Below are 12088 nucleotides of genomic sequence, written 5' to 3'. Positions count from 1 at the left end.
CACTACCCACAACGGGATGATTGTTTGGCACCCTGAGGCATGCACCATCTGCTATGACCTCGTGAGTCAGCTTTTGGGTGGGGTAAGTAAACTCCTGGACATATTTCCTGTTATCATGATTTACCCACCCTTAGTTTTAAGCTCCTTTAAACCGTATCTCCGCCGCTAGAAGCTTCATATCGCCTTCTCTTTTCAGGCTGCCGCCGTGAAAGAAGTCGCCCTAGCAACCCTGAAAAAAAGGCTTGGGCTTAAAAGGGCGGCTTCGGCAAGAACGCTGCCAAGGGCCAGCCTTACATTTTAGATAAGAAGCTGGCCATCCAGATCTTCCCCGGAGGCAAGGCGACGGGGTACGTGGACCCCATCTCAGCAGCCCCACTCATAGCTTCCATCCAGCAGGAGGTGCAGCAGGCGTTTGGGTCCGTCTCGACGCAGGAGCCTGTTCCAGACGTAGCTAACCTGGATCTTAATCTTGAGCCTATGGCGGTAGGTGCGGATGGATTTGTTGGTTGAGGTAGGTGTTTACGTGGGCGCTCAAGGTCTATACCTTGAGCGGCATCCTTGGATCTTCTTCCCCTGTTCCTTCTTCTTCCTCTTTTCAAGGCTTCACGGGATCTGAGATCCCTTCTCGTTCACCCGAAATTATAATCCCTCTCTCGGTACCCCCGATAAGGTGAAGGGACAGAGAGAACAGAAGACCCTCCATAAGACGACTTCCAAGAAGTCGTTGTCTTCTTCGGCTAGGAAGTCTACGACATCCTACGCCGACGCGGTGAAGGCGAAGCCTAGCTCTTCTCATTCGAAGAGCTCAAGAAGCAAGGCTTTTAAGGAGAAGGCCCGCGCTCCTGCTGAGCCAGTGCCTTCTCCAGCATCTACCGGAGGGATCTACTCCGGTAACTCCTGTTGGGGTGGCGGGACCTAGCTCTTTTGATCCCACCACTTTCTCAGCAGGAGTGTTGCAACAAGTGGGAGAGATGGTTGGCTCTCTCGGTACAAGATTTGAGCAAATGTTTGCTCAACTTTCTAGTACCATCAACCAATCTGGTCAATCAATACAGGACCTCTCTAACCGGGTTTAGGGAGCATGATGACCGTTTCGCTGGCCTCACTCAGGCCCCTCAAGCGAACTCCCCTGTGGCAGGTACTGGTCTCCCTCCAAGCTACCTCCTTATGAATCCCTACCAGCCTTCTCTATGGATAACCCTTGGAGGGTGGCAGCTTATGCCCCCTTCAAGGATGGCATGATTTCCATTCCGGAGTGTGGAACAAGAAGAATTGAGGACTTCGAGTTCTACCCCCCCGGACTGACTCAGCCTTTCATAGGGTATGCTAGGCTTACGGTGACAGCTCTCAATAGGGAGGATAAAATCTCTAGAGAGACTGTGCTGTATAGTAGGGATCACGCACAGAGGGAATGGGTTCACTGCCTGGAGGATTGGGATTGTACCAATACCAAACTCCAGGCATTCAAGAGCCCCTTCACTATCTTTGCTATGGAGGAGGAGGCTTCTCTTCCATTCGCTACTAAGATAGTAGAAGCGACTCTCCAAGCAGTCCTTAAAGACGAGCCCATGCCACAATTGAGAGAGGCGGAATCAACATCTCCGCTCTTTCCGTCCTTCGGAGAATTGTGGGAGAACCTACCTGCCACTTTCTCAGTAGGTAAGCTGAAACCAGACTGTGCGATGGACCAGTTTGGCGAGAAGCTCCCGAGACTGACCTTGGATAGCCCTTGATTCAGGCAGGAATTTCGACGCCCGCACAAGATTTGGGAGGGTCTCTTAACTCCCTTATCATCACGGAGATGGCTGCTCTTTCCTATGCTACGGAACCACTTTTTAAAATACTGGCTAAAATCCCAGCTCCAGTCGGTTCAAGCTGATGCCTTCGACTTCTTTTCGGGGCTAGAAGGAATAACTGTCGAAAGCATGTTTTGCAGGAGGCAACTATTAGGCACGAGCCTAATAGGCTTCTAGCTTCCAGCATGTGGGGTGCGGACCTCTTCCCAGAAGCTTCTGTGAATGAGGTGCATCACGAGGCTGCTAGGCTTAACCAGAGCCTTAGAGCCAGATGGGGTATCTCTTCCAAAAGGAAGCAAGAGAGCGCCCCTGCTGCTGGTAAGAAATTGAAGAAAACTGGTAGGAGGTTCCAACCCTACCAGAAACAGCAGCAACAACAGCATTTCGTCCAAGCCGTCCCAGTTGACACAACAGGGGCAGCCTTCGAACTTCTAAGTCAGACACAGCCCATTCTCCTGTTGTCTCCTCAGAATCAGCCCTCGACCTCATACACCGTCTCGCCAGCTTTCAACTCAATGTATGAAAGCCAAGCCTTCCCAACCTTCAACAGGTTCTCTAGGGGGAGCAGAGCGAGAGGTCACTTTCGCCAACGAGGCACAGGAAGAGCTGCAAGAGGCAAGCACTTCAGAGGAGGGCGCGGAGGTCAACCCGCTCAACAACAGTGAGGCTCCCCAGGTAGGAGGGAGGCTGTTCCTCTTCCGTCACAGGTGGGGGTTCAGCAAATGGGCACAGAGCATTGTGTCCAAAGGATTGGGTTGGAGTTGGATCAAAGATCCTCCTCCAAACAGATCATTCTATCAGATACCATCAAAGGAGTTGACAGATTATGCAGAGGAACTCCTTCAGAAAGGAGCTATTGCGAGAGTCAAGCATCTAAAATTTCAAGGTCGCTTGTTCAGCGTGCCAAAGAAAGGCTCAACAAAAAGAAGGGTAATCTTAGACTTGTCAAAGCTAAACTCTTTCATTCGTTGCGACAAGTTCAAAATGCTGACCATCTCGCAGGTACGGACCTTACTTCCCCGTGGGGCCGTCACCACCTCTATCGATCTTACAGACACATACTATCATATCCCTATAGCCAGACACTTCCGTCCATTCCTAGGCTTCAAACTAGGAAATCAGACGTTCTCCTTCAAAGTGATGCCCTTCGGTCTGAATGTAGCCCCCAGGGTATTCACGAAAATAGCAGAAGTGGTAGTTCAACAATTGAGAACACAGGGATAATGGTAGTAGCGTACCTCGACTGTCGAGGATTGCCTCAAAGCCACGAAGAAGGTAGTACAATTTCTGGAACATCTGGGGTTCCAGATAAACAAAACGAAATCCAGACTCACTCCGGAGTCTCGTTTTCAGTGGCTAGGAATCCAATGGGATTTATCCTCCCACAATCTGTCAATTCCGGTGGTCAAAAGGAAAGAAATAGCCAAGTCTGTGAGGCAATTTCTCAAAAGCAAACAAGCTTCAAGGAGAAACCAGGAAAGAATCTTAGGTTCCCTTCAGTTTGCCTCAGTGACGGACATCCTTCTGAAAGCAAGACTGAAAGATATAAATCGAGTTTGGCGGTCAAGAGCAAACGCCAAATCTCGGGACAAGTTGTCAGTGATTCCACAGATCCTTCGCAATCAGCTCCGTCCATGGACAAAAGTGAAGAATCTTGCCAAATTGGTACCCCTTCAATATCCCCTTCCGGTGTTAACCATTCACACGGATGCCTCCCTGTCCGGTTGGGGGGGATATTCTCAATTCAAGCAAGTTCAGGGGACTTGGTCCGTTCAATTCCGCCAGCTCCACATAAACGTTCTGGAAGCAATGGCAGTATTTCTTACCCTGAAGAGACTCCTTCCCCCAAAGAAGTCTCATCTAAGACTAGTTTTGGACAGTGCAGTGGTAGTACATTGCATCAACAGAGGAGGGTCCAAATCCAAACACGTGAATCATGTCATGATAGCCATCTTTGCTCTAGCAGACAAGCACAAATGGCATCTATCTGCCACCCATTTGGCAGGGGTAAGAAATGTGATAGCGGACGCACTGTCCCGGTCAGTCCCTCTGGAGTCAGAATGGTCCCTAGACGACAGGTCATTCGAGTGGATATGCCAGAGAGTCCCAGGTCTCCAAGTAGATCTCTTCGCCTCACAAGCGAACCACAAGCTCCCTTGCTATTGGCACCCAACCTGGACCCTCTGGCTTATGCCACAGACGCCCTGTCGTTAGACTGGAATCAATGGAAGAAAATCTACGTATTTCCTCCAGTGAATCTTCTTTTGAAAGTTCTGAGCAAGCTGAGGACTTTCAAGGGACTGGTAGCTCTGATTTTGCTCCAGATTGGCCAAAAAAGCAACTGGTATCCTCTGCTTCTGGAATTGGGTCTCCGACCTCAACGGATTCCCAATCCCAAGCTGTCGCAATCAGTACAAATGAGGACTGTGTTCGCTTCCTCAGGAATTCTTCAGACCCTAACTTTATGGACTTCATGAAGTTTGCGGCTAAAAAAGATGCTAACATTGATCCACAAAACATCCTCTTTCTGGAATCAGATAAAAGAGAGTCAACTATTAGACAATATGACTCAGCTGTTAAAAAGTTAGCATCCTTCCTGAAAGAATCAAACACTACAACCATGACAGTTAACTTAGCTATATCCTTTTTCAGATCCTTGTTTGAAAAAGGCTTAGCAGGATCAGCACCATTACTACTAATAAATCGGCTTTGAAGAAAATCTTTCAGTTGGGTTTCCAAATAGACTTAACGGAATCTTACTTTACGTCTATTCCCAAAGCCTGTGCTAGACTTAGACCTTCTCAAAGGCCTACTTCAGTTTCATGGTTCTTAAATGATGTCCTCAAACTAGCCTCAGATACTGACAACTCGTCTTGCACATTCATAATGCTACTTGGAAAGACGTTATTTTTGTTAAGCCTGGCTTCAGGAGCCAGAATTTCAGAACCGTCGGCTCTATCCAGAGATGCGGGTCATGTAGAATTTCTCCCCTCAGGAGAAGTTCTACTTTCTCCGGATCGCAGCTTTTTAGCTAAAAACGAGGATCCCCTTGCAAGGTGGGCCCCTGGGAAAGTCATCCCACTTCCGCAAGATCCTTCTCTGTGCCCAATATCAACTTTAAGAGCCTTTCTATCTCGTACATCCTCTAGATCCTCAGGTCCTCTCTTTATGAGAGAAAAAGGTGGCACTTTATCAGTGAAAGGAATCAGACAACAGATCCTTTACTTCATTAAACAAGCCAACCCTGAATCATTTCCAAAAGCACATGATATCAGAGGAGTAGCTACCTCAATTAATTATTTCCAACATATGAATTTTGAGGATCTTAAAAAGTATACTGGATGGAAATCACCGAGTCTTTAAACGTCATTACCTAAAGTCCTTGGAATCTTTAAAATTTTCAGCAGTAGCAGCGGGAAACATTGTTTCTCCTGATGCTGCACAGTAGTTGTAGTAAAGATCCAGGTCTCCTTTCTACCTACCTCCTCCAACATGCCTCACCCTACTGCTATGCTCTTCGTGATTCTCTAGCCTTAGCCGCTAGGATCTTATTGGTGGACTGCCCCTTATTTTTCTGCTAAGGGCATCCACATTGTGTGCATATAATGTGCTTCAGTGTTTCTACCCTTATTTTTATGCTAGGGTAGAACACAATGCGTTTGTATATTTTGTAAATAATACTTAATTTAGGGAATCATTATATTGTTCTAATTACCATTATACTATTATGTGCCACCAATTTCTAGTATAAGCTAATTTTAAGTACTTTATGTTAATATGGTATAATTAACCTACCATTATTTAGTATAAGCTAGTTTTAAGTACTTTTTGTTAGTATGCTGTAATGAGTCTTGATTCACTTATATTATATCAATCTTTTTACTATTTGGTTTCATTTGTCCTTTTATTCCATCTTGTCTGTTTCTCTGGTACTATTTCATAGGCCGACACGAGCTGAGCCCAGAAAAGGGATTTTGACGTAGGAAAAATCTATTTCTAGGAGGTTGGCTCGTGTCACCCTATGAAACCCACCCTGTTCCTTTTTTACCCACCCTGCAGGACAAGATGTTCATCTATTAAGGATGACCGCTAGAGGCGCTGCTCTCCGCTTGGCGTCAGTAGTAGTAGTAGTAGCGGACGCATCACCCTTTAGTATCAGCTCTCTCAGGTGGGGGATTTTATGACGGAAGGTCTAAATGGTAAATGACTCGTGGTAGTGATCCCACTCGCCCCTATTTCCATACCGACACTTCTTTTATAGAGTGAGCGAGTCAGTTTAACTGACATTTTCTTGATTTTATTTTTTTCTCTGGTAATTTTAGGATAATTTTACCTAGAAATAATGAACTTAAGGATATTTCATAGGGCGACACGAGCCAATCACCCAGAAATAGATTTTTCCTACGTCAAAATCCCTTTTGTTTACGTCCGCGCGTTACGAATTCATGCATTATTTTGTGATATTATTTTCTCTGTGTTGCTTTTATCGTTTTACAATGTGTTATATACCAAAATGATCGTAATTTAGTGTACATTACAAAAAAAAAGTAACTTGTTACCTTTAACCGTTTTGCGCACAGCGCGATTTGAATACAATTATATATGAAATTTCGTTTTTGCGCTATCATATATCGCATTATTTATATATGATAATGATAATTTTTTTCATTTCTGATGGTTGCATACTAAACTTCAGCCAATGACAAAAAAAGGAGCCAAAAATGAACTCTTAATCTTGAAAACTAAGTGCGCTGTGATTTTTTGAAAAAAATATTTTTTCCGCTTCCGCGCTCACTCTGAAACACCTCCGGCACACGGGAGACAACTTTTTTTTTACTGCTTCGGCGTAAGAGGGTTAAGAAGCCTCTAAGAAGTCAAAGCTTTTAATCAAAACAATGAGACATTTGGTAGCATGAATTCCTTACTCTTAGTATGCTTGAAAGACTTATAAGTGATACAGTGTGATAAATTTCTTTTATACAACTGTATTTATATATTTGATATGTCGCCCATGTGATCAGATGATAATAGAGGTAAGGAGTGTAAGTGTAAATCTTTACCTATGCTAAAAAATGTTTATCCCATTAGCGAAGTTTAGTGTTCACTTTCCTCAATAGATGGCTGTGTGCTTCGTTTACATTCTGACGGTGACATAAAAATGCACTGTAATCGCTGAAATTCCTTAATTATTTTTTTCATCTCACTATCTGCTACAATAAAAATAAACGACAAAGAAACAAATAGCGATAATAATGAAATACCAAATTTAGAATATAGAAGTCACTGATAATAATGTACAGATTCTGAGAAAAGTATAGTTCTGTATTGACTTGCTATTAGGCCAATTCAGAAATGTAGCTAAATGTGTTAAATACAGTATGTACACTATTTTAAAAATAAAGAAAATTATACACTATGAAGTTACAAAATGATGAAGCTAAAATATATGAATAATAAAATGATAAAAAGCATTGTCAGAACTTAGCCAAGTAGTAGGCTACATCAGAAACTAGTTCTGTGTATAATATATGACTGAAAATTAATGCTATTAGTCAAAATAATGAGAATAACGCGCTTAATGATGAATTCGTTTAATGACATGGTCGCTGGAATGGAACCCTGTCGTTAAATGAGGAGTACCTGTATTGCAAACAATACTTAGTATTTGACAAAAATAATAAGAAATGATACAGTACTTACACTGGGCTATTGCAAACAATAAGTTCCTCTCATCAATTAACTCTGCTTTTAATTTCTTAGGTCCAAAAATAGAACGCAATAAACCATTAACTCCTCTCCTTTCTAAAGTTGGTTTAATAGACCCCTGAAAATAGATACCATGCATTTAATAGTTTACAAAAAAACCAAAAGAGATCAAAACTTTTTCAAACTATAGTTTGATTTCAACACCATATTCATATTACAAAACTCAGGTGTTTCCTGAAAATTAGGTACTTAAGCACTAGCAGAATGCTTCATTGCCTAAGAAGGCAACATGGTACAGTGGTTCTTCATTGCTTTCTAAATTAACCCTACTATTTCTCCACATAACCCACAGGTAATATTATCTGGAAGACCATTGTGCAAGTGACTAGAGTAATATGTTCTACTGAATTTCTGACCTTTGACAACTCCATCTTGAAAAATTCTTGCAGTTTGAAAGGGGAACAGGTTGACTGCTGATTTCTTTCTTTCTGCTGCCTTTGGCACCAGAAATATTGAACACAAAAATCCCAGTGACTCATTCTTGAGCACTTCTTTAATGGCTTTCTCTTTCACACTGAAAACTTTCACTTGTGCTATGAACTTATGGCACCCTGCTAATCAAAATTGAAATTCTACAGATCTATTGGCAGTATGGCGTATTCTGTACCAATCAAAACAGGGAGACTGGACCCCCCACAGAACCACTCCTAGGAGTTCCTAAATGTTTCACAACCTCTTGAGAAGAGCCCTAACTTACATGGCTAAAACTATGATGGAAGATCCTGGTCAGCTTTTGATATAGGGAGATTGTGAGTGTTTGGATCTCTTTTTAGTTGTATTAGTATCTACTAAATATGGCAAAGAAAGCCAAAGAAAGCCTGTATCACGGTATTGATACTTTTCCAAGAATGAATTTATTGACTCTACCTAATGCTCACTGATATGACACCTATTGTTTGAGGTGCAGCCTTTTTCACAAGAGAAGCTCCTCTAGTATGGTGAGCTAAATTAAAAATGCTGCAACTGCAGTGTCTGTTCTCTTCTTTGCCTGAAAATTTTGATGGAATGACAGCTGTACAGTAATACCTCAATCTTACATGATTCGGGTTGCGCGAATTCACAATAGCACAACCTTTTCATTGGAACATAGCTAATTATTATATGCGGGTATTTCACAGACACGTAAACGCAACATTTTTGAATTGTCGAGAAACCCTGCAAAAGTGTAATTTATAAGTTTTTAAGCTTTTATGTGTAAACTAAATAACATTAAATAATAAAAATAAACATAATAATTCTCTCTCTCTCTCTCTCTCTCTCTCTCTCTGAGATGAGTTTATTTTTATGGTACATGTATGTACTCGAGTTTTGAACTGGCCAATTATATCTTGTTTATAGTTGGACTCGACGGCCTACTGCTTCCTATAAAAAAAACTGGATTAAAATTGTTTTACCTTTACAATACGTATATAGTTTAACGATAACCACATTCATCAAAATAAATAAATAGTAAAGCATTTCATTATAAAATTTAGCACAAAAGATGTACAAAATTATATATCTCGCGCAGCTGACTTGAGACTGAACGAGGGAGCATTGATAGTATTGAGGAGAGAAGGTAAAGACATAGTTATAATATTATAAAAGCAACAACAATTAACATATAAAAGGTTATTTTACAATAAATTTAACTTATTGATAAAATATGAAAAAAATCAAATGCAATACACAAACAATAAATATAAGAAAAAAAAGCTTAATTGAGCCAGCGTTTGGTCCACCGAGTGCGACATTATAGTTTAATAACCATATTCAATAAAACAGTAAATGAAAAATAAAGCGTTTCATAATAAACAATAAACAAAATCATACATCATTGCGGTGATGCACAGCTAATTTGAGATGGAGGGAGGGAGAGTTTATATTTTTGAGGAATAATGAATAAATTATTTTAATTTATCAGGCATTGTGTATTGTTGAGGAGAGAAGAGAGTACATAAAAGCAGTACCAATTAAAGTAAAAATGTAAAGTTATTTCACAATAAATTTAACAATGATAAAACATTAAAACAATGAAATGTAATACAGTAATAAAATATAAAAATGTCTTCTGTTCTTGAGCCAGTGTTCGGTGGACTGAGTGAGACGTTAGAGAGGAGAGGGAAGGGATGGTGGTAGTTTACTAGATGAGAGACGGGTTGTCTGCTGCCAACTGACTTAATAGCTTATTCGCCTGTTTCTTACACTTGATTTGGCCAAATCGCTTCTTTTTGTTACGTTACAATACCTACCGAGTGACAATTGCTTTTTACAATTTTTTAGTGTTGTAAAAGAAACTCGGCTCCATAATAAACAGACTGGTGCCGCATTCAGCTTCGTGCCTTCAATTGTTTGTTTAAATGACTTCCTAGTGAAAAGTTATTTAATCTCTCTCTCTCTCTCTTACTCTTCATTCTTTACTTATTACTTATTTATTTGCAAAATCCTTGTGTTTATTTTAAAATCTGCCGTTTACCAACAGCAATTGATATCTATCGTAAAATCTGTTTCTTGCCCTTAAGATCCACGTGTAAACACGTCAACAATCACACACGCTGATTTATTTCTCTCTCTCTCTCTCTCTCTCTCTCTCTCTCTCTCTCTCTCTCTCTCTCTCTCTCTCTCTCTCTCTCTCTCTCTCTCTCTCTCTCTCACACACACAGACACAATCGGACATATGCACTATTGATTCCTTTGATTATCCTGGTAAAATGTGAATTAAATTTTTGTTATCATCCTTTGTCTACTGAGACCATTTCGATTTCCTCAAAGGGTTCCCATTTCTCCTCCATCTATCCCAGATGGCCATATGCCATTTTCACCAAACAGTTCGTAAATCGTACACGGAAACAAAATTTAACTTTTGAACACAATAATAAAATAAATTTGAAGAGGGGAGCTGTTTAGGCTGGCTGGAATGAATTGTCCTGATTCCCTTCATTTCTCATGGGGATATTTGATTCATATTTTGAACAAATCGCATTTTGACCAGCATTCTGGAATGGATAAAGTTTGAAGACTGAGGTAGTACTGTACTATATTAATATTTTCAAATAACAAAAATAATAATAATAAAACTATGAATTATTACAAAATTTGTATGTGACAGTATTTTAAAGAAATGAAATAACCTTTCCAATTCACTTTTAAGTAAGGACAACTCCTCTTTATCTCTCTCTCTCTCTTATGTACTGAGATGAGAGAATTTTTATGGTACATGTTTATGTTTATTAGCATTTTCAAATATTAATTCATATTAAGACATGCTGTACCCGGTTATTGGTGGGGATTCCATTCTCAGTGGGGTGCTGATAACCAAAAACCACCATTAACTGAAACTCGGCAATTTATGGCGCTTGTGGCACCTCTGTTAGGAATGTTGTAGCACCATAACTCTATTATCAGCCCTTTATGACACTGATAACCAAAACTCGGCCCGTTATGGCACCATAAACACCAATTTTATGGCACTAGACAAGCGCCAAAAAACCAGATTGCTATTAACCAAGACTGCCAATAACCAAGGACTGCCTCTAATAATAATAATAATATACAGTAGAACCTTGGTTTTTGTATGGACTGGTTTTCATACAATTCGGGTTTCGCAGACTTTTTCCAACGAAAATTTGTCTCAGGTTTCGTACATATCCTTGGATTGTGTTCACTCAGAAATGCTACTTCTAGGGGCCACCACGTGACTAGACCCCATACAGAGTGCCCAAACAAAGCATCCTGTGTCCTGTCATGACCCATTCTGCTTTTGTGTTTTTTGTTTTTGTGCTTTTTTATTATAATGCAACTGCTAAATAAGCCATCATGGGGCCAAAGAAAGTTCCAAGTGCTAGCCCTTCTGCACAAAAGGCAAGAAACACTATAGAATTTAAGAAACTCGTAGCAAAGTGCTGGAGGATATTGCATGCTGATCTCAGTGAGAAAATGTCTACAGCAGGTGCTGCTGTTAGTGAATTTAAGGGCAGCAGAGAGTAGTTTGGAAAATTCAGAAAGCAAATCAGCATACATAATGTGCCTACTTCAGTGACTAAAGACATGTTTGCAAAGTGGAGTGATGTAAGAAATTTTGTGGAGGATTAATTATCATCCCAACAAAGAAGTTGTAATCGGTGTCTCCAACATGTTCATTGACAGTGCCTGCTTTAACTTTAGGCAAATTCTAAAGAAACGCCAGAAACAAATGTCTCCAGATAGTTCTGTTGTGCGACAGGGGTCCACTGACTCTCAAGCTGGTCCTAGTACCAGTAAAAAACAGAGGGGAAGTAACCTCAGTGCCAGTAAAAAAGGAATAGAAGTAACCCATGATAGGTCTTTGATACCTGAAGTCATTTTGGAGGGAGATCCCCTTCCAAACAATAACCTCCTCCTCCCCCCTCCTCTCTGACTTCCATACACTAACAAGTGTCTACCATAAAGGTAAGAGTGATGTTAAATGTTCATTTATTTTTTCATTGTTCATTTATATTTATTTCTCAATGTTTTGTGTGTGTAAAATTGTGTTTATTCCCTACAGAATGTATTCTTGTTAATATTTG

General features: G+C 40.7%; 1 protein-coding gene across 2 annotated transcripts in view; it reads right to left on the bottom strand.

Annotated features, from left to right (window-relative positions):
- The window catches only part of LOC135214405 (ELMO domain-containing protein 3-like), a 97967-nt gene that overhangs the window by 60645 nt on the left and 25234 nt on the right, over positions 1 to 12088 (bottom strand). For both annotated transcript variants that reach the window (XM_064248803.1, XM_064248713.1), the window contains exon 5: positions 7497 to 7620. In XM_064248803.1, coding sequence (XP_064104873.1) covers positions 7497 to 7620 — 124 coding nt within the window. The remainder of the gene's footprint in view (positions 1 to 7496; positions 7621 to 12088) is intronic.

This window comes from Macrobrachium nipponense, chromosome 11, assembly GCF_015104395.2.
Source record: "Macrobrachium nipponense isolate FS-2020 chromosome 11, ASM1510439v2, whole genome shotgun sequence".
NCBI lineage: Eukaryota > Metazoa > Arthropoda > Malacostraca > Decapoda > Palaemonidae > Macrobrachium > Macrobrachium nipponense.
This window is presented reverse-complemented; position numbering and strand designations above follow the sequence as displayed.